Below are 24,523 nucleotides of genomic sequence, written 5' to 3' on the forward strand. Positions count from 1 at the left end.
CAGTTGTGAGGGCCGCAGGCACAGAGGCAGGCAGGCCTGGGGTCCGCTTTTATTTATCTATTTACAAGGTACGTTGGCCCTGGGCTCCCCCCACCACCTCAGCCCCAACGTTGCCTTCTGGGGCAGCCTCGGCCTCCTCCTGTGGGGCACCCTCCAGCAGAGCGGTGTCTTCCTCCAGGAAGTTGCTGAGCTCCGCCAGCTCTCTGCGAACGACACTGGTGGCTTGGTGCAGCCAGCGCACACGCCGCAGGAGGGACAGCAGCAGGGGCCGACGGCGCTCCTGGCACGCGCTCCAGGCGTTGTGCAGCTCCCGGTAGCAGTTGTGGGGAGCACGCTCGGCCGGGTCCAGGGTGGCCCCGCAGCCCAGGGGGCAGCGCTGCTGGGACCCTTGCTGGCAATGCTGCCGGTGCTCTGCCAGGGTCCCACGCGGCACCTGCGAGGTGCAGCCCTCGTTGGGGCAGGCCGTTAGCTCAAAGGGGCATGAGTCCTGGTGCCCCTTGCGATGGGCCAGGGGGCACGTCACTATGCAGCCAGCGTCGGCGTTCTTGCACTGAGGGTGAAGGAGAACGTGTGAAGAAACCGGGCAGGACACCCACGGAATCCCCCACCCCTGGCTTTCCATTCGCCAGGAACCAGGGAACCGGGAGCCTCCCACGCTTTTCTGACTCCGGTGAGTTGGTGGAGAGAACACTGGGGCAAATGCCTAGACGTGGGAAGAAGCTAGAAGTTCCAGGGGAGGGGGTGAGGCCTGAGTCTTGGGGAACTGGAAGGTACACAGTTGGGTTGGTCTGGTGAGTGGTATGGATGCCAGGCTTTCCTTTTTAACCTCAGTTTACCCATCTGTAAAACTAGGGGACTAGAGAGTAGTGGCAGGCACACTGGGCACTTGATCCTCTAAAAGTCCTCTATAATCTCCATTTTAAAAGTCCTCTAAAATCTCCATTTTCTAACCCCAGGGGCTTGGAAAAGTTAGGTGACTTGCTTAAAGTCACACAGCAACTAAGCAGTAGAGCCACGATTCAAACTCAGCAATGTCTGGTCGTCCCAAGGCTGCACTTGTTTCTCTCTGAAGATGGGATTCTCCTGCCCTCTCTCCTAGCCCTGCCCCACCCCTACAAGGGTGAAAAGGGTTGAAGGTCGGGGGAGTGGGTACTTTGAGCTACCTTGACTTCCAGGCGGCCAATGGTTTTCCGGAGTTTATTCATGTGGACAATCTTTTTCCTTTTCACCTCTTTCCTACAGCACGGACAGGTCTTTTGTCTGGAAGGAGGCATGAGTAGGGGTGAGTGTTGGGAGTGGGAAGGGAGCCCTGGTCAAGCCCTCACTCGGTGACCCAGGTGGTCCCTTCATCAGCTGGATGAGGCATTAGGGCATATTACAGGGCACTCTCAGCTCTGAGGGTGGGGCCGGGGTCTGCAGACACTACTGAGTGAGGGTACACACATTTTAGTTTAGGGAGATTTGGTGGCTGAGTCTTTTGGCTGACTTTCCCCTCTGTTCTGGGCCACAGCAATGGCCCCCAGTCTCACTCCTGCCCTCCCAGCCCCTTGGGTACCCGCTGGCACCTGGCTAGCCACCGGAGGATGCACTTTTTGCAGAAGATGTGGCTGCATGGCAACCTTGCTGGCCTCTTGAGAACCCCATGGCAGACGGAGCACACGAAGTTGCTGTCAGGAGGGCTGGCGAAGAGGTTGAGATCATACCCGCCACCCTGCAAAGGCCAGGTGTCAGCACCTGGCTGGGACAGTGATCCAGTCCCTGGTCCACATACCAGCAAGAGAGCCCAGCAAGCTTTTGGCAGGGAGGTGGGCCACAGAACTTCAAGTAGAGGGGCTGGCTCAGCACCCACTTTGAGGGGGCAGCTGTGGGGGTTAGGGCCCCCCACCCCAGGACTACTAATCCCTGGCTGGAGACGGGGGCCTTAGCCTGGATTAGACCTAGCCAGAGCCTTCCGGAAGGTTTCCTTGTACCATATGGGGGTCTGCAACCCATTGCCCACCCTTTCTGAGTGGAGTGGGGTCGATCCCTGGACAACTGGTCAGGTTTCTGGAGTTGGGCACACATCTCAGGGCTGGAAGCAAGAGGGCCCCAGGCTCACCATGATCTGCGTCTAGACAGCAGCTCCACAGGCCCCCAGAGCTCAGGAGCCTGCATTTCACAGTGGCTGTGGGCTGACATCACAATAGCATTGTCCAGCTCAAGCCAGTCACAACCCTGGTTCAGGACCCAGAGACCCCGTACAGCCCAGCCCTTGCCCCCTTCTCTGAAGGATCACAGGTAGCCGGGCGCGGTGGCTCACACCTGTAATCCCAGCAGTTTGGGAGGCCAAGGCAGGAGGATCACTTGAGCCCAGGAGACCAGCCTGGGCAACTCAGTGAGACCCCACCTCTTTAAAAAAAAAAGCCATACAGTTAGCTGCAGTGGCTTATGCCTGTAAGCCTAACACTTTGGGAGGCCGAGGCAGGCAGATCACTTAAGGTCAGGAGTTCGAACCAGCCTGACCAACATGGTGAAACCCCATCGCTACTAAAAATACAAGAAAATTAGCCAAGTGTGGTGGCAGTTGCTTGTAGTCCCAGCTACTTGGGAGGCTGAGGCAGAATTGCTTGAACCCGGGAGGCGGAAGTTGTAGTAAGCTGAGATGGTGCCACTGCACTCCAGCCTGGGTGACAGCGAGACTCCATCTCAAAAAAATAAATAAAATAAAATAAAATAAAAATAAAAATAAAAGAGAGCAGCTCTTGACCTGAGATAGGTCTATGAAGCGCCTGGGGCTTGAGAGTGGCTGACAGCGTTTCCCCAGAAGCACTGGGTCAGAACCAAGCTTCATGGAGCTGTCTCCCCCAGGCCAGGGCTTCAGTGGGATCACAGGGATTGCCACCCTCTTCTCTCCAATAGTGCGGCCCAGGTGGCTGGAGATCCTAAGGCTTAGGGGTTTTAGGCATTGACTCACTGGGGGTCTTCACTTAGGATCTGATACTCAGGTGCTAGCTCCACGGCAGTGAGAACTAAACTCCCAGGTAACCTGCCGCCCCAGAGCAGGGGGCCCAGCCTCCCAAACCAGGTGTCTGATCCACTCCAGCCTAGCACCACGGGGGCGCTGAGTTCATCTAGGCCTAGTTGGTCAAATCCTTTAGAATCTCACCTGGTCTCACAAGGAAGCCACTGGAAGCCTCTGAGCTTCCCATCCTTGCTAGTGCTCTGCTGGCCCCACCTGGAGCCCTTTGGACTAAGGCATTTTACCTGCCAGCGTAGTTCACCTGAGACAAGCATGGCCACAAGACTGTTCGCAGTCTGGCTCCTCCACTTAAGAGGCGTCGGACCTTACACGTCACCTGCCAACCTCCCATATCCTACCCTTGTGTCCAAAGCCAGGAAAGACGAGGAGGCATCTCGCTAGGGTTCTCCCCGCCACGACGTGAACATATGCACTTGCCAGGCTGATAGGCGAGTCGGGGCCCCAAGAACACCCGCACGCAGTGAGTTAGACAAAACAGCTTTATTTGAAAGACGTGGGACAGCCAAGTTCCCCCAACCCCGCGGTCCTGGCAACGTCGGTGTCAGGCGTGGGAGGCCCAGTGTCCTGCGGAGAAAAAAACAAGGTTAGCGGTCTGCAGTCGGGGTCAGGAGTCAGGGGCCAGACCTCGCGAGCGACCGCACCCGGGGGGAGGCCGCAGCGCCTGTCGGGGCCTGGGTTTCACCGCCGCACATGGGGCAGCGCGCGGTGAGCTGAGGCCCCCGGGGGCTCTGGGCGCCGAATCTCACCCGCGGCCACGGCCAAAGCCGGGGGTGATTTTCAACCAACGCCGGTCTCGAAGACCACCAGCGGGACCCCAGGGGTCAACGCGGCAGGACCTACCTAAGTGAAGAGGGGAGCGCAAAGGAGGCGCGGACGTTTATAGCCACTCTTCGGGTGACGTAGATTCCCGAGCCGCGGCTGGGGACGGAGGCGCGGGCGTTTATAGTAGCTTTTCGGCTGACGTAGATTCCCGGGCCGCGGCTGGGGCCGGACGGGTAAGAGCACTCAGAGCCCGGTGAGGGCGGAGCACCGCGGAGCCAATCACAGGTTATCTTATAGAAGCTCGGCCCGCTCCCGCTTGGGGCGGGGCTGCGGAGATCTCGCGGCGCTTGGCGTGCTATAAAAGCTGCTTCCCAGTAGGCCTCGTTCTTCTTTTCCGACAAAACACGTGAGTTATGCTGGTTGCTGCAGCGGGCCTCTGCGTGGGCGGCGGGAATCCGCGGACATCGGGTCGGGTCCAGGCTCCCGAGTCCGCGCTCCTGGGCGGGAGCCCTTGTCTGGGTCTCCCCGGGGGCTGCCAGATGCGTAGGCCACACTGACTAGTTCCTTCTTGTCGCTTTTTCCAGCAAATGGCGGATGACGCCGGTGCAGCGGGGGGGCCCGGAGGCCCTGGTGGCCCGGGGATGGGGAACCGCGGTGGCTTCCGCGGAGGTTTCGGCAGTGGCATCCGGGGCCGGGGTCGCGGCCGTGGACGGGGCCGGGGCCGAGGCCGCGGAGCTCGCGGAGGCAAGGCCGAGGATAAGGAGGTAGGTATCAGCCACGTTCGGGGTCGGGCCCCTGGGCGGCGCCGGAGAGCAGTCCTGGTCACTGGCGCCTTTTCTCCCTTTAGTGGATGCCCGTCACCAAGTTGGGCCGGTTGGTCAAGGACATGAAGATCAAGTCCCTGGAAGAGATCTATCTCTTCTCCCTGCCCATTAAGGTACGCGTCGGTCGTTGGGGCGTTGAGCAAGTGCGACCCAGGAGTCACTTGGGCTGGGGTTGGAGGATTAGCATCTGCCATTGACCCGCATTAAAGGGCCCAGCGTCTCGCTTGAGAGGTTGAGGTTGTGTTGCGGGCTGGCTGAGGAGAGGATTCCACTTAGAGGTTGGATGGATACCTGAGTGAAGCCAGAGCCACAAAAGGCATTTCAGCGCATCTTCCCACATTCGCAGCGAATTCATTTCCAAAGAACTAAAAGAGAAGCAGCGCTTGGTTCATGCCATGCGAGAGGATGATGAAGTTCAGGTTGTGGGAGGACACTGTAAGGGTTGGCAAACTGTCATAGTCCGCGTGTACGGGACAGCTGTCATCTGCGTCCAGCGGGTGCAGTGGGGAAAGGCTAATGGCATATTTGTCATGTGAGCGTTCGCCCTAGCAAGGTACGGTGGTCATGGCTAGGCCAAAGCTGGACAAAAGCAAAAGGAAATCTGAGTGGAAAGCCACATCTCACCAAACAAGAGGAAAAGGGCAAATAGGAAGAAACGATTGAGATGCAGAAATACGGTAACCTTACATACAAGCCTCCAAAAACGAAGGGGACAGATCGGGGGGAAGCCAGGTGAGGGGGTTCATGACTTCGGTTTTTTTTCGGCGGGGGGGGCGGTTACAGAGTTTCGCCCTGTCGCCTAGGCCGGCGCGATCTCGGCTCACTGCAACCTCCGCGTCCCAGGTTCAAGCGATTCTCCTGCCTCAGCCTCCTGAATAGCTGGGGTTACAGGCGCACTCCACCATGCCCGGCTAATTTTTTGTGTCTTTAATAGAGGTGGGGTTTCACCATGTGGGCCAGGCTGGTCTCGAACTCCTGACCTTGTGATCCGCCCACCTCAGTCTCCCAAAGTGCTGGGATTACAGGCGTGAGCCACCGCCCCCGGCCGTGACTTTGGTTCTTGAATAGCGTAATGGTATTAAGTTTTTTTTTAATGCTCTCCCTACAATTTTCTTGTTTGTTTCAGGAATCAGAGATCATTGATTTCTTCCTGGGGGCCTCTCTCAAGGATGAGGTTTTGAAGATTATGCCAGTGCAGAAGCAGACCCGTGCCGGCCAGCGCACCAGGTTCAAGGTACCCGGCTGTCCTGGAGCGGGCTGCGCTGGGCTTGCTGGGACTCTCTCGGCTCTGCATAGTTGCACTTGGCTTCACCCGTGTGACTTTCGTAACGGGGAGAGAGAGAAAAGATCTCCTCAGGACCTCGGATGGGCCTTACTGTGGCCTCTCTTTCCTTGAGGGGCGCAACAGGCCCTGGGCGGTGGGCAGTGATTGGGTGTAGGGCCACCAGCTGCCTCACACACATCTCTTCGCAGGCATTTGTTGCTATCGGGGACTACAATGGCCACGTCGGTCTGGGTGTTAAGTGCTCCAAGGAGGTGGCCACCGCCATCCGTGGGGCCATCATCCTGGCCAAGCTCTCCATCGTCCCCGTGCGCAGAGGCTACTGGGGGAACAAGATCGGCAAGCCCCACACTGTCCCTTGCAAGGTAGGCTGGTGGCAGGTGATGGGCCTGCTGTGGGGCAGGCTCCCTCCGGCCCCCGTCTCCTGACTCCTTCCCTCACCAGGTGACAGGCCGCTGCGGCTCTGTGCTGGTACGCCTCATCCCTGCACCCAGGGGCACTGGCATCGTCTCCGCACCTGTGCCTAAGAAGCTGCTCATGATGGCTGGTATCGATGACTGCTACACCTCAGCCCGGGGCTGCACTGCCACCCTGGGCAACTTCGGTAGGTGGTCCACACATGGGTCATAGCCATGGTCTCTCAGCTCCGCTTAACCACACGGGTCCAGTGTGTGCTTGGCGTGTTTTCAGGGAGGCAGAGAAAGGCTCTCCTAATGCACGACAGACCCGCCCAGAATGGCCTCTCTGTTCCTAGGAGTGCGACAATTTTTGGGTTGGGGGACTTGCCTCAAGCACACCACTGACCCTCCTGGGCTTCTTTTGTTTTGCAGCCAAGGCCACCTTTGATGCCATTTCTAAGACCTACAGCTACCTGACCCCCGACCTCTGGAAGGAGACTGTATTTACCAAGTCTCCCTATCAGGAATTCACTGACCACCTCGTCAAGACCCACACCAGAGTCTCCGTGCAGCGGACTCAGGCTCCAGCTGTGGCTACGACATAGGGTTTTTATACAAGAAAAATAAAGTGAATTAAGCGTGTTACTGTTTTTTTCCCGTGTCCTGCATGGTTAGTGGTGGTTTGAATCTGGGGTGTGGGGCCAGTAGATCACACCAGACACACAGGCAGGTTGCAGGGCTTTTTATATTTCAGCAACAGTCATACAGAGCCACACAGCAGGGGCACCCATAGCTGCCTCAGGAGGTGGCAGCGGCGGCCTCTTTTGCAGCTTCTCTCTCTTGCAGCATCCTCTGCCTCTGTTTGGCCAGGCACTTCCTGGCAGAACTGTAGGCCCCCAGGTCCTGATCTGGGGAAGCAATGGAAACAAGCTGGGAACCGAGGCCTCTGCTACATGCAAAGGGGGCAAAGTCAAGTGAGCACAAGGGAGGGGAGGGAAGATTCGCAATGGTTCTGGCCCCCAGGCCTCAGGAGGATGGTGGGGGGTTGGGGGTGGGTGGGGCACGCACAGCGGTCCTGGTAGGCCTTGGCCACCTGGGTGAACTGCTCCACTTCCTTGATACAGTTCTGCTGGTAGTTCTGTCCTTCCCTCTGCTGACAGGCTTTGAGCCGATCCTGCATAATGTTGATAATTTCTTGGTCGACTTTGCTGGTGGAGAAAAGGAGCAAGAGAGGCTAATCACAAGGAATCCTTTTCCTGTACCCTGTGAGAACAATTGAAAGCAAGAGCCCTGGGGTCTGGCTCCTCCCATGTCACCCCTAAAATCTGGGCATGCCACCCTGTGGCATCCCAGGGACTGGTGTCCCAGCAGCACACGGTGCAGATCTCCACACTCCCAGCATGGCTCACGTACTAGTCCCTCCTCCACTGCATTTCGGCTTCATACATGCACATGATGTCCTCCTCTTTGCACTCAGTGATGTCCGGCACGCGGCGGTACTGCCGGTGGTAGTAGTAATACCTGTTCTTTGCGTGCTGCCGCTCTATAAATTCTGCAAAGACAAAGCCACAGACTCAAACGCCTCATCGGTTTGGACAGGCTTTTAGCTTTCTTATTTCTCATAAGCCCTTTGGAGGGGAGAGAGGAGAACTTCCTGAGTGTTCCAGCGTTTAGAAAACAGCAATTCGTCTCTGTAAGAGATGTGGCCAGCCAGGCAGGCCTGTGAAGGCCTAGGCTACAGCTGATGGAGAGCTCCCGAGTACCAGGCATCATCCTCAGAGTTCCACATGCATTACCTTACTCTGTCCCCCACACAAGCCTACAGGCAGCTGCTTCTCACAGATGGCATGGACTGGGACGCAGCTCTGCCAGTGCACCTCCCCCAGCTGCACAGGGACCCCGCTGGGTGCGCAAAGAGGCTCCAACAGGGAGCCTCCAGCAAGAAGAACTTACCACCTTACGGCTTCAGCTTCCTCACTGGGAAATGAACGAGCTAAAAAGAGAGCTCGAACATCCAGACACATAGGACAGACATGCTCTACGACTGCTACAAAAGAGAGGGAGCTGGGTCCGCTGTTGCACGGTTTCCAGATCTTTGGGGGTTTGATTTGGAGACTTCACCCTCTTACGGAAGAACCACCAGAGCATGCTATGCACCCCAAGTGTTCAAAAAGAACTGAACCAGGCTGGACACGGTGGCTCAGGCCTGTAATCCCAACACTTGGGGGCCAAGGTGGGAGGATCACCTGAGGTCAGGAGTTCCAGACCAGCCCAGCCAACATGGTGAAACCCCGTGTCTACTAAAAATATAAAAATTAGCTGGGCGTGGTGGTGGTGCGCCTGTAATCCTAGTACTGGGGAGGCTGAGGCAGGAGAATCGCTTGAACCCGGGGTGGGGCAGAGGTTGCAGTGAGCCGAGATCGCGCCAGTGCACTCCAGCCTGGGCAACAGAGTGAGACTGTCTCAGGAAAAAAAAAAACAACAAAAACTGAACTGGGCATTTTCCCGGTTCGTTCCAGAGATGGTGAATTTGGGCATCTCGGCCATCACCCCGACACTTGGTCATCTGGCAGAGAGACATTTGAGAGAGGCCAGCGGTGCAGTGGAGGGGTTCCCGGGGCGGCGGGGGGCGGAGAGCAGTGCGGGGTCCTGGGGCAGTGGGCGCTGGGTGCGGCAGGGAGGGAAGAGTCCTGGGAAGAAGCGGGGCATCCCGGGGTGCAAGGGAGAGTAAGGGATCCTGGGAGGTGAGGTCCGGGGTGCAGTGGGAGGCCAAAGGAGGCGACGGAGCTCGGAGGTCTCCGGGGGTGGGGAGTTGTCCCCGGGGTGCAGCGGGGGGCGGTCTCAGGGAGACGGGACCCCGGAGGCATTGGAGGATCCAGGCAGGGTGTGGGATCCAGGGGTCCCCAGAGGCCGGCGAGGGAGCCCCGGGCTGGGGCCTCGTACCTCTCACGAGGGTCACGGGTCGGTCCACGATGAGGTCGAACGCTTTCATCATGTAGACGATGAGATTGGGCTGCACCGGCGTGCGGCGCGGGGGATCAGGGTACACATCCTTATCCCAGCTGTCCGGCATGGCGGCGGCGGGCGCGGACTCCGCTCCCGGACGCGCTGCCCTGGCGTCTACCTCCGTCCGGGTCCCGCGGCCTAGGTCGCCCGCTACAGAGGACGCCGAGGGCGGCTGCGTCTGCGCGCTGGCGCCGCGATGCACCATGGGACTTGTAGTTCCCCCGCTCCGCCGGGCGCGGCCGGGACCCGCCTCGCCACAGGGCGCCCCCGCGTGGGGCCTCCGTTCTCGGTCTGTGCCGAGCGCCTACGCGGTGCTGGTCGCTGGTCTGGGCGCCTGGGAAGCAGCCGCGAACCGGACAGATTCCTGCTTACGATGAAAGAAACAGACAAAAGGCAACTGACATAAGGAATAGGAGGGGGTCATTCGGTTCCCACTGCGCGCCAGGCACTGTGCTGAGTGCAGCAGGGAGTAAGATAAACTGTGATGGAGAATACAGGCCGTTAGAGCGCACACGACAAAGTGAACAAATAGCACGCGATTCCAAACGCCCTACTCCTCCAGGAAGCTTTCCTGGATTGCCTAGCCCCTACAGACTTCTCTGGGCCCCGCTCTCTACAAGGGCCCCTCATGGACTGGCTGGTGCCAGTTAACTTGGGAGCCTGTCTGGGGGAGGGCAGGGAGCAGACCAGGAGGCAGGGCTTGCCCTTAGGCGGCTCATAGAGAGAAGGCACCTACCCTGGGCACAGGGCCCTCTGGCCGGCTTTGATGGTTCCATCCTGGCCCTGGGCACTCTGGTGCTTCTAGGCAGCTCCACTGAGCAGGGTCCTGCTGGCCACATCTTCAGTCTCCACACCTGGCACGGCCCCTGGCTGCTATCCAGGGGGGACACTGGTCATGTCCTGTCCTGAGGCTGAGGCCAGCGACACAGAACCATCAACCCTACAGACAAACAGTGAGAGGTGACAGCGTGCTGGCAGTCCTCACAGCCCTAGCTCGCTCTCGGCGCCCTCCTCTAGCCTGGGCTCCCACTTTGGCGGCACTTGAGGAGCCCTTCAGCCCGTCGCTGCACTGTGGGAGCCCCTTTCTGGGCTGGCCAAGGCCGGAGCCGGCTCCCTCAGCTTGCGGGGAGGTGTGGAGGGAGAGGCGCAGGCGGCAACCGGGGCTGCGCGCGGTGCTTGCGGGCCAGCGCGAATTCCGGATGGGTGTGGGCTCGGCGGGCCCCGCACTCGGAGAGCCTGGCCGGCCCTGCCGGCCCTGGGCAATGAGGGGCTTAGCACCCGGGCCAGCGGCTGTGGAGAGTGTGCTGGGTCCCCCAGCAGGCCGGCCCACCGGCGCTGCGTTCGATTTCTCTCGCCAGGCCTTAGCTGCCTCCCCGCGGGGCAGGGCTCGGGACCTACAGCCCGCCATGCCTGAGCCTCCCCCACTCCGTGGGCTCCTGTGCGGCCCGAACCTCCCCGACGAGCGCAGCCCCCTGCTCCAGGGCGCCCAGTCCCATCAACCACCCAAGGGCTGAGGAGTGCGGGCGTACGGCGCGGGACTGGCAGGCAGCTCCACCTGCAGCCCCCGTGCGGGATCCACCGGGTGAAGCCAGCTGGGCTCCTGAGTCTGGTGGAGACGTGGAGAACCTTTATGTCTAGCTCAGGGATTGTAAATACACCAATCGGCACTCTGTATCTAGCTCAAGGTTTGTAAACACACCAATCAGCACTCTGTGTCTAGCTCAGGGTTTGTGAATGCACCAATCGACACTCTGTATCTAGCTACTCTGGTGGGGACTTGGAGAACCTTTGTGTGGACACTCTGTATCTAGCTAATCTGGTGAGGATGTGGCGAAGCTTTGTGTCTAGCTCAGGGATTGTAAACGCACCAATCAGTGCCCTGTCAAAACAGACCACTGGACTCTACCAATCAACAGGATGTGGGTGGGGCCAGATAAGAGAATAAAAGCAGGCTGCCGGCGCTAGCAGCGGCAACCTGCTCGGGTCCTCTTCCACAGTGTGGTAGCTTTGTTCTTTCTCCCCAGTAAACCTTGCTGCTGCTCACTCTTTGGGGCCACAGTGCCTTTATGAGTTGTAACACTCAACCGCGAAGATCTGCAGTTATCACTCCTGAAGCCAGTGAGACTATGAGCCCACTGGAATGGAACGAACAACTCCAGAGGTACCGCCTTAAGAGCTGTAACACCGCGAAGGTCTGTAGCTATACTCCTGAGCTAGCGAGAGCACGAACCTACCAGAAGGAAGAAACTCCGAACACATCGGAACATCAGAACGAGCAAACTTCGGACACCCCGCCTTTAAGAACTGCAACGCTCAACGCGAGGGTCCGTGGCTTCATTCTTGAAGTCAGTGAGACCAAGAACCCACCAATTCTGGACACAACAGGATCTACGGTCACAGAAACGTTCGATCTTCACATTATGAACTTTTTTTTTTTTTTTTTTTTTTTTTGAGACAGTTCTCTCGCTCTGTTACCCAGGCTGGAGTGCAGCGCATGATCTCGGCTCACTGCAACCTCCTCCTCCCAGGTTCAAGTGATTCTCCTGTCTCGGCCTCCTAAGTAGCTGAGACTACAGGTGTCTGCCACTACACCCGGCTAATTTTTTGCATTTTTAGTAGAGACGGGGTTTCACCATGATTTCTGGTCTCAAACTCCTGACCTTACATGATCTGCCCACCTCGGCCTCCCAAAGTTCTGGGATTACAGACATGAGCCACTGTGCCTGGCCAAAGTCTTGGAAAGAAATATGAACCATGAGACCCAAACAATCTTGACATTTTAGTAGCCTAGAATCTTAGTATCTATTGATGTAAGAACCACAGATCTTAGAAATGTCATAGGCCTGAAAAACTCTAGAATTCCACTACTATAGAACTTTACAACTGGCTGGGCGGGGTGGCTCACACCTGTAATCCCAGCACTTTGGGAGGCCGAGGCGGGTGGATCACCTGAGGTCAGGAGTTTGAGACCAGCCTGGCCAACATGGCGAAACCCCATCTCTACTAAAAATACAAAAATCAGCCGGGCATGGTGGCACACACCTGTAATCCCAGTTACTAGTGGGACTGAGGCAGGAGGATAGCTTGAACCCAGGAAGCAGAGGTTACAGTGAGCCGAGATTGTGCCACTGAACTCCAGCCTGGGCAGCAGAATGAGACTCCATCTCAAAAAAAAAAACAAAAAAAAAAACAAAACTTTCCAACCATAGAATCTTTGAATTGAAAAAGATTTTGAGGGGCGCAGTGGCTCACATCTGTAATCCCAGCACTCTAGGAGGCCAAGGCAGGCAGATTGCTTGAGCTCAGGAGTTCGAGACCAGCCTGGGCGACATAATGAGATCCCTATCTCTATAAACAATACAAAAATTAGTGAGGCATGGTGGTAAGTGCCTGTGGTCTCAGCTACTCTGGGGGATGAAGGCAGGAGGATTGCTTGAACCCAGGAGACTGAGGCTGCAGTGAGCTATTACTGTGCCACTACACTTTAGCCTGGGCACCAGAGAGAAACCCTGTCTCAAAAAAAAAAAAAAAAAAAAGAAAAATAAGATTTCAACCCCCTGTTCATTCAAAACTTAAATTCAAAATTTAAATTTGGCCAGGTGCTGTGGCTTATACCTGTAATCTCAGCACTTTGAGAGGCTGAGGCAGGAGAATCACTTGAGGCCAGGAGTTTCAGACCAGCCTAGGCAACATGGTGAGACGCCCGCCTCTACAACAAAACACATTTAAAAATTAGGTCCTGCTGAGGCAGAAGGACCACTTAAGCCCAAAAGGTTGAGGCTGCAAGTGAGGTATGATCACACTGCTGCATTCCAGCCTGAGCAATGGAATGAGACATTGTCTCTTTAAATAAGGCCAGGCGCGGTGGCTCATGCCTGTAATCCCAGCACTTTGGGAGGCTGAGGTAGGCAGATCACAAGGTCAGGAGATCGAGAACATCCTGGCTAACACGGTGAAACCTCGTCTCTACCAAAAATACAAAAAGGTAGCCGGGTGTGGTGGCGGGCGCCTGTAGTCCCAGCTACTTGGGAGGCTGAGGCAGGAGAATGGTGTGAACCCGGGAGGGGGAGCTTGCAGTGAGCCGAGATCACGCCTCTGCACTCCAGCCTGGGCAACAGAGTGACTCCATCTCAAAAAAATAAAATAAAAAAGATAAATTCATAAAAGTATTTCAATGATTGTAAATGACAGGAGTCAGATCTTGATTTTTTTTTTTTTTTTTTTTTTTGAGACGGAGTCTTACCCTATTGCCCAGGTTGGAGTGCAGTGGCACGATCTCGGCTCACTGCAACCTGCAAACTCTGCCTCCCAGGTTCAAGTGATTCTCCTGCCTCCCAAGTAGCTGGAATTAACAGGCCCACACCACCATGCCCGGCTAATTTTTATATTTTTAGTAGAGATGGGGTTTCACCATGTTGGCCAGGCTGGCTTTTTTTTTTGTTTTTAAGACAGCGTCTCGCTCAGTCACGCAGGCTGGAGTGCAGTCAAGGTTCACTGTGGCCTGACATCCTGGGCTCAAGTGATCCTCCTGCCTCAGCCTCCCAAAGTGCTGGGATTACAGGCATGAGCCACTGCACTCAGCCAGGGATCTCAATCTGGAAGCACAGCTCTGGTGATCCTCAAGGTGCAGTCAGCCCTCCCCTTCGTCTCCCCCGTCCCCAGCCCTGCTCCCCGCTGTTTATCCAGCTGTCTCCCAGCCCTCAGGACAGGAACCCCCTCTGCCTCCAAGTTGGCAAACTGCTCCAGACCCCTCCTCTTGGTCGCTGCCTGGGAGAAGGCCCCCACTGGCTACCTTGGCCCCCACCTTGCCTGGCCAGTCCTGTCCTGGGAGGGTCATGACCCAGTCCCAGGGCCATCGAGGAAAGGAGTGCCAGCCCTGGCTCCGGGTGCCCCACTCAGGCTGTCCATCTGATGCCCCCAACACTGCCCCGCCCCTGCCTGCTCCTGGCACCGGAGACCCTGCTGACTGTGCCAGGGGCTAATCTGGGAGCTGGCAGCTGTGAGTCCTGGCCCTGCCACTCGACCTCTGGCGGCTAGCGGCGAGGCCCCTTCCTGACCTTCAGGGATCGGCCACCATGGTTGGTGGGACCAGGGTGAGGGTGGGCTGGGGTTGGAGCTGGAACTCTGGGGGGGTGGGACAGCTGGGCTTCTGGATGCTCCCTCAGAAGGACAGTCTCCCAACCTGTGAGGGGATGGGAGGCTGGAGGGGGAAACAAGGGGACGAGGGCTGGGCTCCTGGGCCTGGGACGGCCCTGGAGATGAACAGATGGCAGCGGCCACCTGCCCCAGGAGCCCTTGGCTGCAGTATGGGTGCGACCCTCCTGGGCCCCAGGCTGAGCCCACAGAGGCAGGAAGCCTGTGGCTATGGAGACCCCATCCCAAAGACGCTGCCCCTTGGTGAACTTTCCTCTCCCCTCCTGTAGGCAGACAGGGGAGGTGCTGAGCACAGGCCTCAGTCTGAAGCCTCTAGTCCATTTCTCCAGGTATGGGTTCTGGGACCATCCAGCTCTACCACCAGGGACACCCCAGGTCTGACCTCCTTCCTTCCTGTCCCCCAGTCCCACCGGAAGTTTTCCGCCCCTCGGCACGGACACCTGGGCTTCCTGCCCCATAAGAGGAGCCACCGGCACCGGGGGAAGGTGAAGACGTGGCCGCGGGATGACCCCAGCCAGCCCGTGCACCTCACGGCCTTCCTGGGCTACAAGGCAGGCATGACCCACACCCTGCGGGAGGTGCACCGGCCGGGGCTCAGTGAGTCACAGTTGGGACCCTTGGGGGAGGGGGAGGGCTGAACCTTCCAGATGCTCGGAGCCAGAACTCACGCTTTTGGTCCAGACAGGGCCACAGTCCCAGGGAGCACCAGGCCTCGCCCCCGGGAATTGTGGTGGACGCTGAGCACAGGCAGGGCTTCCGGGCGGGTTCTGTCATGGCCCCAGCTCGCAGATGAGGACATTGAGGCACAAAGCAGTGAGGAACCTGGTCCAGTCACCGGGGCGGTAAGCGCAGGAGCTAGGATTCAAAGACCAGCGCCCCAAGCCCTCGGTTCAAACCACCTGCCAGGACATCTGCACTTTTTGGCCATTTCGGGTCTATTTCATGTACCATTATTTCATATGTATGCCTACGTATATAGTTAGTTTTTGTTTTAATCGTAGATTCACAAGTAGTTGTAAGAAATAATGCAGGCCGGGCATGGTGGCTCACGCCTGTAATCCCAGCACTTTGGGAGGCCGAGGCAGGAGGATCATTTGAGGCCAGGAGTTGCAGACCAACCTGGACAGCATCGTGAAACCCTATCTCTACAAAAAATACAAAAATTAGCTGGGCGTTGTGGCGAGTGCCTGTAGTCGCAGCTACTTGGGAGGCTGAGGTGGGAGGATCACTTGAGCTTGGGAAGTCAAGGCTGCAGTGAGCTATGATTGCACCACTGCATTGCAGCCTGGGCGACAGAGTGAGACCCTGTCTCAAAAACAGAAAAAGAAATCCATTGTAATCATTAGAATAACAAATGCTCATTTGGGCTCAGCCCCACCCTCTGGGGGATGCTGTCCTGGCTGGCCCCACACTCTCCTGGCCTGCCCCTGTGTGGGCGGCTTTCCACTCCCTCCCCCACAGGCCTCAGGAGGTCCCCCTTCATGCCCCATCCCTGTGTCTCATCCAGAAATTTCCAAACGGGAGGAGGTGGAGGCGGTGACAATTGTAGAAACGCCGCCCCTAGTGGTGGTGGGCGTGGTGGGCTATGTGGCCACCCCTCGAGGTCTCCGGAGCTTCAAGACCATCTTTGCAGAACACCTCAGTGACGAGTGCCGGCGCCGATTCTACAAGGACTGGTGAGCACCGCCCTTGGCTGGGCCGTCCAGGGGCTGCTGGGACCACAGAAGTTGGGTGCCTGAGGCTCTAGCTCTTGCTGAAATGATAGGTGTGGGTGAGTAGGAAGCGAAGTCTCAACGGTCTGTGGGAGGTAGGAGTGTCTGTGTGTGTGTGTGTGTGTGTTGTGTGGTTGCCTTTATTTCAATAAAAGATGAGTAGGCTGGGCGTGCTGGCTCACGCCTGTAATCCCAGCACTTTGGGAGGCCGAGCCGGGTGGATCACTTGAGGTCAGGAGTTTGAGACCAGCTTGGCCAACATGGTGAAACCCCATCTCTACCAAAAAATACAAAAATTAGCTGGCTGTGGTGGTGCGCACCTGTAGTCCAGCTACTCAGGAGGCTGAGGTGGGAGAATCACTTGAACCGGGAGGTGAAGGTTGCAGTGAGCTGAGATCATGCCACTGCACTGCAGCCTGGGTGGCAGAGTGAAACCCTGTCTCAATCTCAAGAAAAACACAAAAAACAAAAAACATGAGTACTAGAAGGCTGGAGATGAAATCAGGATGGAGGAAAAAGAGGAAACAAATATTCTAATCCTCAGGGTTAATTAAAAGGCTAATTTGGGCGGCTTGTGGTGGCTCACGCCTGTAGTAGTCCCAGCACTTTGGGAGGCCAAGGCGGGTGGCTGATTTGAGGTCAGGAGTTCGAGACCAGCCTGGCCAACATGGTGAAAACCCGTCTCTACTAAAAATACAAAAAAAATAAAAAATAAAAAAATAAGCTGGGCGTGGTGGCAGACACCTGTAATCCCAGCTACTTGGGAGGCTGAGGCAGGAGAATCGCTTGAGCCTGGGAGGTGGAGATTGCAGTGAGCTGAGATTGTGCCGCTGCACTCCAGTGTGAGCGACAGAGTGAGACCCTGTCAAAAAACAAACAAACAAAAAACCAAAAGGCTAATTTGATGGAATGTTAGCATTGGCTCCGAGTTTCCTAGCAGCCATTGTGAAAAGTGAAATAGCCAGCTGAGAAGCTCTTACACACAGAAAGGTATTCTCGGGCCTCAAATCTTCCCTGGCAGTAAGTTCTGAAAGAAACCTTGGTTTCTTCACCTATAGAATGGGAATAATAATAATAATAATGTCCACCTCCCAGAACTCTGGTGAGGGTTAGAAACTATGGCTTCTGGCTGGGCACAATGGTTCATTCCTATAATTCCAGCACTTTGGGAGGCTAAGGCAGGCAGACCGTTTGAGCTCAGGGCTTCGAGACCAGCCTGGGCAACATGACAAAACCCGTCTCTACAAAAAAATACAAAAAATTAGCCGGGCATGGTGGCGCATGCCTGTGGTCTCAGTTACATGGGGGGTGAGGTGGGAGGATTGCTTGAGCCTGGGAACTCCAGGCTGCAGTGAGCTGTGTTTGTGCCACTGCACTCCAGCCTGGGAGAGAAAGTGAGACCCTATCTCCAAAAACAAAAAAGAAAGGATGGCTCCCAAGCCCGAGGGGCCTGGCCATGGCACCCACTGCACCCTTGAGAAGTGGGACCAGCAGTCTGAGCCATGTGGCAGGTGGGGTGGTCTCTAGGTGACTGGACTGCAGGGCTCGCCAGCCCCCTTCTCTGAGCTTCTGCACCTCTGCCACTCACTCTCAGGCCCCGGGAGACAGGGAGGGTACCCACTTTACAGAGGAGGAAACCGGGGCCTAGAGAGGGAGAGACAGTCTATGTTCAAAGATGGTGGCTGGAACCAGCTCAGAGGCCTCTGGGTGGGGGGCGGTCCCAGAGGTAGGACCCCTGCTTGGTGGGCTGGGGTGAGGTGGGGGCAGGATAGGCCTGGGGAGCTGCCCCAGTTGGGGGCTTCTGAGCACCCTCCTGTGCGTGGCTCAGGCACAAGAGCAAGAAGAAAGCCTTCACCAAGGCCTGCAAGAGGTGGCGGGACACAGACGGGAAAAAGCAGCTACAGAAGGACTTCGCCGCCATGAAGAAGTACTGCAAGGTCATTCGGGTCATTGTCCACACTCAGGTCAGCCCCCGGCCCTCCGCCGTCGGTCAGTCCCTAGGACCACGCTCCCTCACCCCAGCTTCCAGGAGCTGTGGCAAATGTCAGCCTAAAAATACCCGAGCCTCGGCACAGACCCAGAGGAGCGGCTGACCAGCCTCGCTGGCCACGTGCAGCCCCAGGCATGGCTGCTGAAAGGCATCGGTGCCTTCTGGGGTGCCGGGGGCATCAGCCACGCCGGCTAGTCAACTAAGACCCTGGCACGCCCTGAAGAGCCAGGTCCCCGGCCAAGTGTGCTGTGTGGAGGGCTGGTCACCTCCCTTCGGTTTCCAGCTTAAGTGTGCACAGGAATCCGTGTTTGTACATGGGTCTGGCTTGCTGTAGGCTGACAGGCAGGCAGCACCCTCCAGCTTATTCTGGAACACTCTTTGGCATCTTTGTCCTCAGGGAAGGCTTCCCGAGGCCCTAGAGCAGTGCCCCCGACCCTGAGCTTCCCGCAGCCCCCACACTGCCCCCAGCTGCTCGCACACTTGTACACCATGCCTGGGCCAGTCACTGGTGCGTGTTCATCTCCCTGGACAGACTCCAGACAGGCAGAGGCCCTGGGCGGGGCCACAGCTGCCACCAAGAGCCTGGTATGCAGGAGGTGCTCTGTAAATACCTGCCCCATGCATACCGGCCCCGTCCATACCTGCCCCCTACATAGCTGCCCCGTCCATACCTGCCCCGTCCATACCTGCCCCATCCATACCTGCCCCGTCCATACCTGCCCCATCCATACCTGCCCCCTACATACCTGCCCCCTACATACCTGCCCCGTCCATACCTGCCCCCTACATACCTGCTCTGTCTATACCTGCCCCGTCCATACCTGCCCTGTCCATACCTGCCCCCTACATACCTGCCCTGTCCATACCTGCCCCGTCCATACCTGCCCCGTCCATACCTGCCCCTTACATACCTGCCCCCTACATACCTGCCCCCTACATACCTGCCCCCTACATACCTGCCTCCTACATACCTGCCTCCTACATACCTGCCCCGTCGATACCTGCCCCGTCCATACCTGCCCCGTCCATACCTGCCCCGTCCATACCTGCCCCGTACATACCTGCCTCATACATACCTGCCCCATACATACCTATGGGTCACTATGTGTTCCCCGCTGGCCTCTCTGTCTCCACCTCTACATTGCACAGCCTGTGCTTCACACAGCACCAGCCAGAGACCTTACCAAAAAAAAAAAAATCAAGCCAGACATGGTGGATCACGCCTGTAACCCCAGCACTTTGGGAGACCAAGGCAGGCGGATCACCTGAGGTCAGGAGTTCGAGACCAGCCTGGCCAGCATGGCAAAACCCCATCTCTAGTAAAAATACAAACAAATTAGCTGGGCATGGTGGGCGCCTGCAATCCCAGCTACTTGGGAGACTGAGGCAGGAGAATCACTTGAAACTGGGAGGTAGAGGTTGCAGTGAGCCAAGATCGCACCATGGCACTCCAGCCCGGGCGATAGAGTCTCAAAAAAAAAAAAAACAAAAAAAAAACAGAAAAAACAAAAAAACAAAAATCAGGCCCGGTGGCTTACACCAGTGATCCTAGCACTGTGGGAGGCCAAGGTGGCAGCCCGGGCAACTTAACGAGACCTCATCTCTACAAGAAATTTAAAAATTGGCTGGGCATGGTGGTGCATGCCTGTAGTTCCAGCTACTTGGAGAGGGGTGCTGAGGCAGGAGGATTGCTTGAGCCCAGGACTTCGAGACCAGCCTTGGCAACATAGGGAGATCCCCATCTCTACAAAAAAAAAAAAAAAAAAAAAAAAAAAGCCAGGCGCGGTGGCTCACGTCTGTAATTCCAGCACTTTGGGAGGCCGAGGGCAGGCAGATCAGGTCAGGAGATTGAGACCATCCTAGCTAACGCGGTGAAACCCCATCTCTACTAAAAATACAAAAAATTAGCCAGGCGTAGTGGCACAGCCTGTAGTCCCAGCTACTCGGGAGGCTGAGGTAGGAGAATGGCGTGAACCCAGGAGGCAGAGCTTGCAGTGAGCCGAGATTGCGCCACTGCACTCCAGCCTGGGCGACAGAGCAAAACTCCGTCTCAAAAACAAACAAACAAACAAACAAAAAAAACAACTGGGCATGGTGGTGAGTGCCTGTCATCCCAGCTACTCAGGAGGCTAAGGTGGGAGGATTGCTTTGGCCCGGGAGGCTGAGGCTGCAGTGAGCCTTGATCATGCCACTGCACTCCAGCCTGGGTGACAGAGCGAGAACCTGTCTCAAAATAAAAATATAAAAAAATAAAAATCAGGCCAGGTGCAGTGGCTCATGCCTGAACCCTAGCACTTTGGGAGGTCAAGGTGGGTGGATCACTTGAAGTCAGGAGTTTGAAACCAGCCTGGCCAACATGGGGAAACCCCAACTGTACTAAAAATACAAAAAAATTAGCCGGGCATGGTGGCACACACCTGTAATCCCAGTTACTCAAGAAGCTGAGGCAGGAGAATCACTTGAATCAGGGAGGCAGAGGTTGCAGTGAGCCGAGATCGCCCCACTGTACTCCAGTCTGGGCGACAGAGCGAGACTCCATTAAAAAAAGGCCGGGCGTGGTGGCTCATGCCTGTAATCCCAGCACTTTGGGAGGCTGAGGCGGGCGGATCATGAGGTCAGGAGATGCAGACCATCCGGGCCAACACAGTGAAACTCTGTCTCAACTAAAAATACAAAAAATTAGCTGGTCGAGGTGGCGGGCACCTGTAGTCCCAGTTACTCAGGAGGCTGAGGCAGGGGAATGGCATGAACCTGGGAAGCGGAGTTTGCAGTGAGCCGAGATCATGCCATTGCACTCCAGCCTGGGCGATAGAGCGAGACTCAAAAAAAAAAAAAAAAAAATCCAATCAGATCACATCGCAGCCTGCACTTGGAAGAAAGTCCGAGCTCCCCACTCCCAGGCGCTGCCCCACGCCCCTTGCTCCCCACTGTCTGCCCACACTGGTCTCCTCTCTGTCCCACCAACTTTCCAAGACCTCCTCTGCCACCAGGCCTGTGCAAATGCGGGGTCCTGCTGCCCAGAGCCTCTCCAATGTTTGCCTCGTGGCTCCTACTTGTTAGCAGCGGCACCTCCTCAGAGAAGCCCTCTCTGCCCTGACCACTGTATCTGAAACACCAGCCCCCATAGCCCATCAGAGCACTCTGTCCTCTCCAAGAGTTACTTGGCTTCCTTCTGTCCCCCAGTGAGATGGTGGCTCCTGAGGTGTGGGACTCTGTCTGCCTCATTCTGCACCGGATCCGCAGTGCCTAGCACAACACATGGGTTGCAACCTGATCCTGGGAACACCTGTGAATGAATGCATGCGTGGAAGGCGGCAGGGGTCACTGCTGGCCATGCCATGTTTCAGGTGGGGGTGTGATCCCGTGGGCCGTGGCGTGACCTCCGGCCATGTCCTGCAGATGAAACTGCTGCCCTTCCGGCAGAAGAAGGCCCACATCATGGAGATCCAGCTGAACGGTGGCACGGTGGCCGAGAAGGTGGCCTGGGCCCAGGCCCGGCTGGAGAAGCAGGTGCCCGTGCACAGCGTGTTCAGCCAGAGTGAGGTCATTGATGTCATTGCTGTCACCAAGGGTCGAGGCGTCAAAGGTAGGGCTCAGTGAGGATGGCAGCTCCAGGGCAGGCTGCCTGGAGGCAGTGGGGACCAGCCTGGCCTCTCAGCCACCAGCCCCTCTCACTCACAGGGGTCACAAGCCGCTGGCATACCAAGAAGCTGCCGCGGAAGACCCATAAGGGCCTGCGCAAGGTGGCCTGCATTGGCGCCTGGCACCCTGCCCGCGTGGGCTGCTCCATTGCTCGGGCCGGGCAGAAGGGCTATCACCACCGCACGGAGCTCAACAAGAAGGTGCGTCCTCAGCCCGGGGTACGGGGACACTGTGTGGTCGGACCCCAGTCCTCAGTACTGGCCTCAGTGGGTGGGGTGCATGACCCAGACACTGCCGGGGACACAAGATGCCCCCACCAGCACTGAGTCTGAGCATGTGGGCGGATGGGCCTGGATGGGCTGCTGGCCTCAGAGGCCACTTCCTGCCCCTGGCATGTGCCCCCTTCTGGCAGATCTTCCGCATCGGCAGGGGCCCGCACATGGAGGACGGGAAGCTGGTGAAGAACAATGCATCCACCAGCTACGACGTGACTGCCAAGTCCATCACACCGCTGGTGAGGCTGGGAGGGGGCGACTGCCAGGCCCATCACACCGCTGATGATGGCTGGAGTGGGGTCAGGCTGGGCGAGGGGGCCTGGTATACATGTAGGGGGCATGCCCCAGCCTCAGCTGGACGCTCCCTGCCCCAAGGGCTCAAGATTTTTGCTCCACAGCTGGACGCTGCCCTGCCAGGCACACTGGACAGAAGACCTTGACAGCTGGGCAGTGATGTGGGACCCTTGCCTTGGCTGTCCAAAACATTTGGATATAGTCACAAGCAAGAAATCTCTGCTGCGTCCCACATCCTCCGAGCCTCCTCTGGAGGCAGCTTCCACTCCAGCTGCTGTCATGTGGGTGTGGAGTGCGGCAGCTCCTACTGTGGCCTGGGAGTCAGGCCACCTAGGCTCAAACCGCATCTCCAGGACTTAGCAGCTGTAGAGGCTGGAGCAAGTGACTCCACTCCTCTGATCCTCAGTCTCCCCCAACAAAAATGCAGACTGTCAAGTGAGATAATGCATGAAAAGGACTTAGCTTGTGACTCAGATGCTGCCCTCAGGAGGGGCGGCATGATAGTCACCCCTACATCTGGGGGCTGGGCACAGGGCTCCTGCCTATCACTGCCCCCTCTGGGGGTTCTGCTAGGGCCCCCAGCCACCCACTAACTCAGAAGCCCTTTCTGGGCCTGGCCTCTGACCTGTGTCCTCTGCAGGGTGGCTTCCCCCACTATGGGGAAGTGAACAATGACTTCGTCATGCTGAAGGGTTGTATTGCTGGTACCAAGAAGCGGGTCATTACGCTGAGAAAGGTTGGCAGTGCTGGGTGGGCTGGGGAGTGGGTGCCCGAGGGCTGCCAGCCTGTCCTGCCCTGCGGCCTGCTACGAGCGGGACGGAGTGGTGGGAGCAGAAGGGGAGGGCTCTGGTAGGAACTAGGTGAGCAAGACCTTCCTGGTGGGGCTTGGAGGTTCACAGCAGGGTGTGGGGGATCCCCACCCTTGATGTCTACTTTACCATGGATTCCCCAGTCCCTCCTGGTGCACCACAGTCGCCAAGCCGTGGAGAATATTGAGCTCAAGTTCATTGACACCACCTCCAAGTTCGGCCATGGCCGCTTCCAGACAGCCCAAGAGAAGAGGGCCTTCATGGTGAGCTCACCGCCCCCATCCTTGTTCTTCTCTGGGGCTCCAGCTCCACATCCAGCCTGCCCGAGTAGGGAGCTGGAGCTGGCAGGGACTCCCCTGAGCTCAACTGCAGGAGAGACTCTTTTTTTTTTTTTTTTTTGAGGTGGAGTCTCGCTCTGTCACCCAGGCTGGAGTGCTGTGCCGTGATCTTGGCTCACTGCCACCTCCACCTCCTGGGTTCAAGCAATTCTCCAGATTCAGCCTACCCAGTCGTTGGTACTACAGGCACGTGCCACCACGCCAGGCTAATTTTCTGTATTTTTAGTAGGGATGGGGTTTCATCGTATTAGCCAGGATGGTCTCTATCTCCTGACCTCATGATCCGACCGCCTCAGCCTCCCAAAGTGCTGGGATTACAGGCATGAGCCACCGTGCCCGGCCTGCAGGAGAGACTCTTAAGGGTCTATCCCTGGGCACTGATTCTTTAGAAGAGAAGGTGGGGGAGGAAGCAGCCTTAGGGGGGCAGTAGGGCCGGCCCTTACTGATCTAGAGCCTGGCTGGGGGATGGCGTGTTTCTGGCCAGACTCTTGTGACTAAGGCTCCTCCTGCACCACCCCCTCAACCAGGGCCCCCAAAAGAAGCATCTGGAGAAGGAAACGCCGGAGACCTCGGGAGACTTGTAGGCTGTGTGGGGTGGATGAACCCTGAAGCGCACCGCACTGTCTGCCCCAGTGTCTAACAAAGGCCGGAGGCGACTCTTCCTGCGAGGTCTCAGAGCGCTGTGTAACCACCCGAGGGGTTCACCTTGCCTGCTGCCTAGACAAAGCCGATTCATTAAGACAGGGGAATTGCAATAGAGAAAGAGTAATTCACGCAGAGCTGGCTGTGCGGGAGACCGGAGTTTTATGTTTTATTATTACTCAAATCGATCTCTTTGAGCATTTGCGGAGCAGAGGTTTTTTTTTTTTTTTTTTTGTTTTTTTTTTGAGAGAGTCTTGATCTTGTCGCCCAGGCTGCTGGAGTGCCGGGGAGCAGAGTTTTTAAGGATAACTTGGCGGGTGGGGAGAGCCAGTGAGCCAGGAGTGCCGATTGGTCAGGGATGAAATCACAGGGAGTA

General features: G+C 57.1%; 4 protein-coding genes, 1 long non-coding RNA gene and 3 other non-coding genes across 9 annotated transcripts; 4 read left to right on the plus strand and 4 right to left on the minus strand.

The window, feature by feature from the left end:
* Positions 1–57: 57 nt before the first annotated feature.
* Positions 58–2,150, minus strand: RNF151 (ring finger protein 151). The gene is given in 5 exon segments (XM_003807687.7): positions 58–90; positions 92–550; positions 1,164–1,260; positions 1,566–1,711; positions 2,099–2,150. Coding segments are annotated over 5 exon segments (738 nt in total). The 5' UTR covers positions 2,102–2,150.
* A 1,334-nt stretch (positions 2,151–3,484) lies between these two features.
* LOC134729395 (uncharacterized) lies at positions 3,485–4,001 on the minus strand. The gene is made up of 2 exons (XR_010110456.1): positions 3,860–4,001; positions 3,485–3,583 (listed from the first exon to the last, which is right to left on the minus strand). It is a non-coding gene; the product is annotated as an uncharacterized LOC134729395 (long non-coding RNA).
* Positions 3,679–3,805, minus strand: LOC112437483 (small nucleolar RNA ACA64). Its single transcript, XR_003026084.1, has one exon. It is a non-coding gene; the product is annotated as a small nucleolar RNA ACA64 (small nucleolar RNA).
* Positions 4,002–4,037: 36 nt separating the features above from the next.
* RPS2 (ribosomal protein S2) lies at positions 4,038–6,935 on the plus strand. Its single transcript, XM_014341623.5, has 7 exons — positions 4,038–4,187; positions 4,366–4,545; positions 4,629–4,718; positions 5,732–5,839; positions 6,079–6,252; positions 6,332–6,491; positions 6,718–6,935. Exons 2-7 carry the CDS (start codon positions 4,369–4,371, stop codon positions 6,888–6,890), a joined length of 882 nt encoding a protein of 293 aa, XP_014197109.1. The 5' UTR covers positions 4,038–4,187; positions 4,366–4,368; the 3' UTR covers positions 6,891–6,935.
* LOC112437453 (small nucleolar RNA SNORA64/SNORA10 family) lies at positions 5,882–6,015 on the plus strand. Its single transcript, XR_003026059.1, has one exon. It is a non-coding gene; the product is annotated as a small nucleolar RNA SNORA64/SNORA10 family (small nucleolar RNA).
* On the plus strand, positions 6,522–6,654 carry LOC112437454 (small nucleolar RNA SNORA64/SNORA10 family). Its single transcript, XR_003026060.1, has one exon. It is a non-coding gene; the product is annotated as a small nucleolar RNA SNORA64/SNORA10 family (small nucleolar RNA).
* Positions 6,936–7,012: 77 nt separating the features above from the next.
* On the minus strand, positions 7,013–10,893 carry NDUFB10 (NADH:ubiquinone oxidoreductase subunit B10). 2 transcript variants are annotated; one of them, XM_003807685.5, is made up of 4 exons: positions 9,229–9,762; positions 7,699–7,837; positions 7,354–7,493; positions 7,013–7,193 (listed from the first exon to the last, which is right to left on the minus strand). In XM_003807685.5, exons 1-4 carry the CDS (start codon positions 9,494–9,496, stop codon positions 7,084–7,086), a joined length of 657 nt encoding a protein of 218 aa, XP_003807733.3. In that variant the 5' UTR covers positions 9,497–9,762; the 3' UTR covers positions 7,013–7,083. The 2 variants fall into 2 exon arrangements, with proteins under 2 accessions (XP_003807733.3, XP_063454329.1); XM_063598259.1 differs by lacking the exons at positions 7,013–7,193; positions 7,354–7,493 and adding an exon at positions 10,028–10,893 and having other exon boundaries at positions 7,821–9,655.
* Positions 10,894–14,366: 3,473 nt separating this feature from the next.
* On the plus strand, positions 14,367–24,121 carry RPL3L (ribosomal protein L3 like). The gene is made up of 10 exons (XM_057300125.2): positions 14,367–14,384; positions 14,715–15,042; positions 15,953–16,121; positions 17,986–18,121; positions 21,547–21,733; positions 21,829–21,989; positions 22,202–22,303; positions 22,999–23,094; positions 23,311–23,430; positions 24,033–24,121. The coding sequence occupies exons 1-10, from the start codon at positions 14,367–14,369 to the stop codon at positions 24,087–24,089; spliced, it is 1,374 nt and encodes a 457-aa protein (XP_057156108.1). The 3' UTR covers positions 24,090–24,121.
* Positions 24,122–24,523: the final 402 nt, after the last annotated feature.

This window comes from Pan paniscus, chromosome 18 (genome assembly GCF_029289425.2).
Source record: "Pan paniscus chromosome 18, NHGRI_mPanPan1-v2.0_pri, whole genome shotgun sequence".
NCBI classification, from domain to species: Eukaryota; Metazoa; Chordata; class Mammalia; order Primates; family Hominidae; genus Pan; species Pan paniscus.

What these genes read in the sequence shown, in the direction of transcription:
- RPS2 (XM_014341623.5), top strand. Translation starts at nt 4,369, where the DNA reads ATGGCGGATGACGCCGGTGCAGCGGGGGGGCCCGGAGGCCCTGGTGGC. An exon ending in CCCACACTGTCCCTTGCAAG is followed by an intron (nt 6,253 to 6,331) that starts GTAGGCTGGTGG and finishes TTCCCTCACCAG; the next exon opens with GTGACAGGCCGCTGCGGCTC. An exon ending in TGCCACCCTGGGCAACTTCG is followed by an intron (nt 6,492 to 6,717) that starts GTAGGTGGTCCA and finishes TTTGTTTTGCAG; the next exon opens with CCAAGGCCACCTTTGATGCC.
- NDUFB10 (XM_063598259.1), bottom strand. Translation starts at nt 9,496, where the DNA reads ATGGTGCATCGCGGCGCCAGCGCGCAGACGCAGCCGCCCTCGGCGTCC.
- RPL3L (XM_057300125.2), top strand. An exon ending in GGTGCACCGGCCGGGGCTCA is followed by an intron (nt 15,043 to 15,952) that starts GTGAGTCACAGT and finishes TGTCTCATCCAG; the next exon opens with AAATTTCCAAACGGGAGGAG. An exon ending in CCAAGTCCATCACACCGCTG is followed by an intron (nt 22,304 to 22,998) that starts GTGAGGCTGGGA and finishes TGTCCTCTGCAG; the next exon opens with GGTGGCTTCCCCCACTATGG.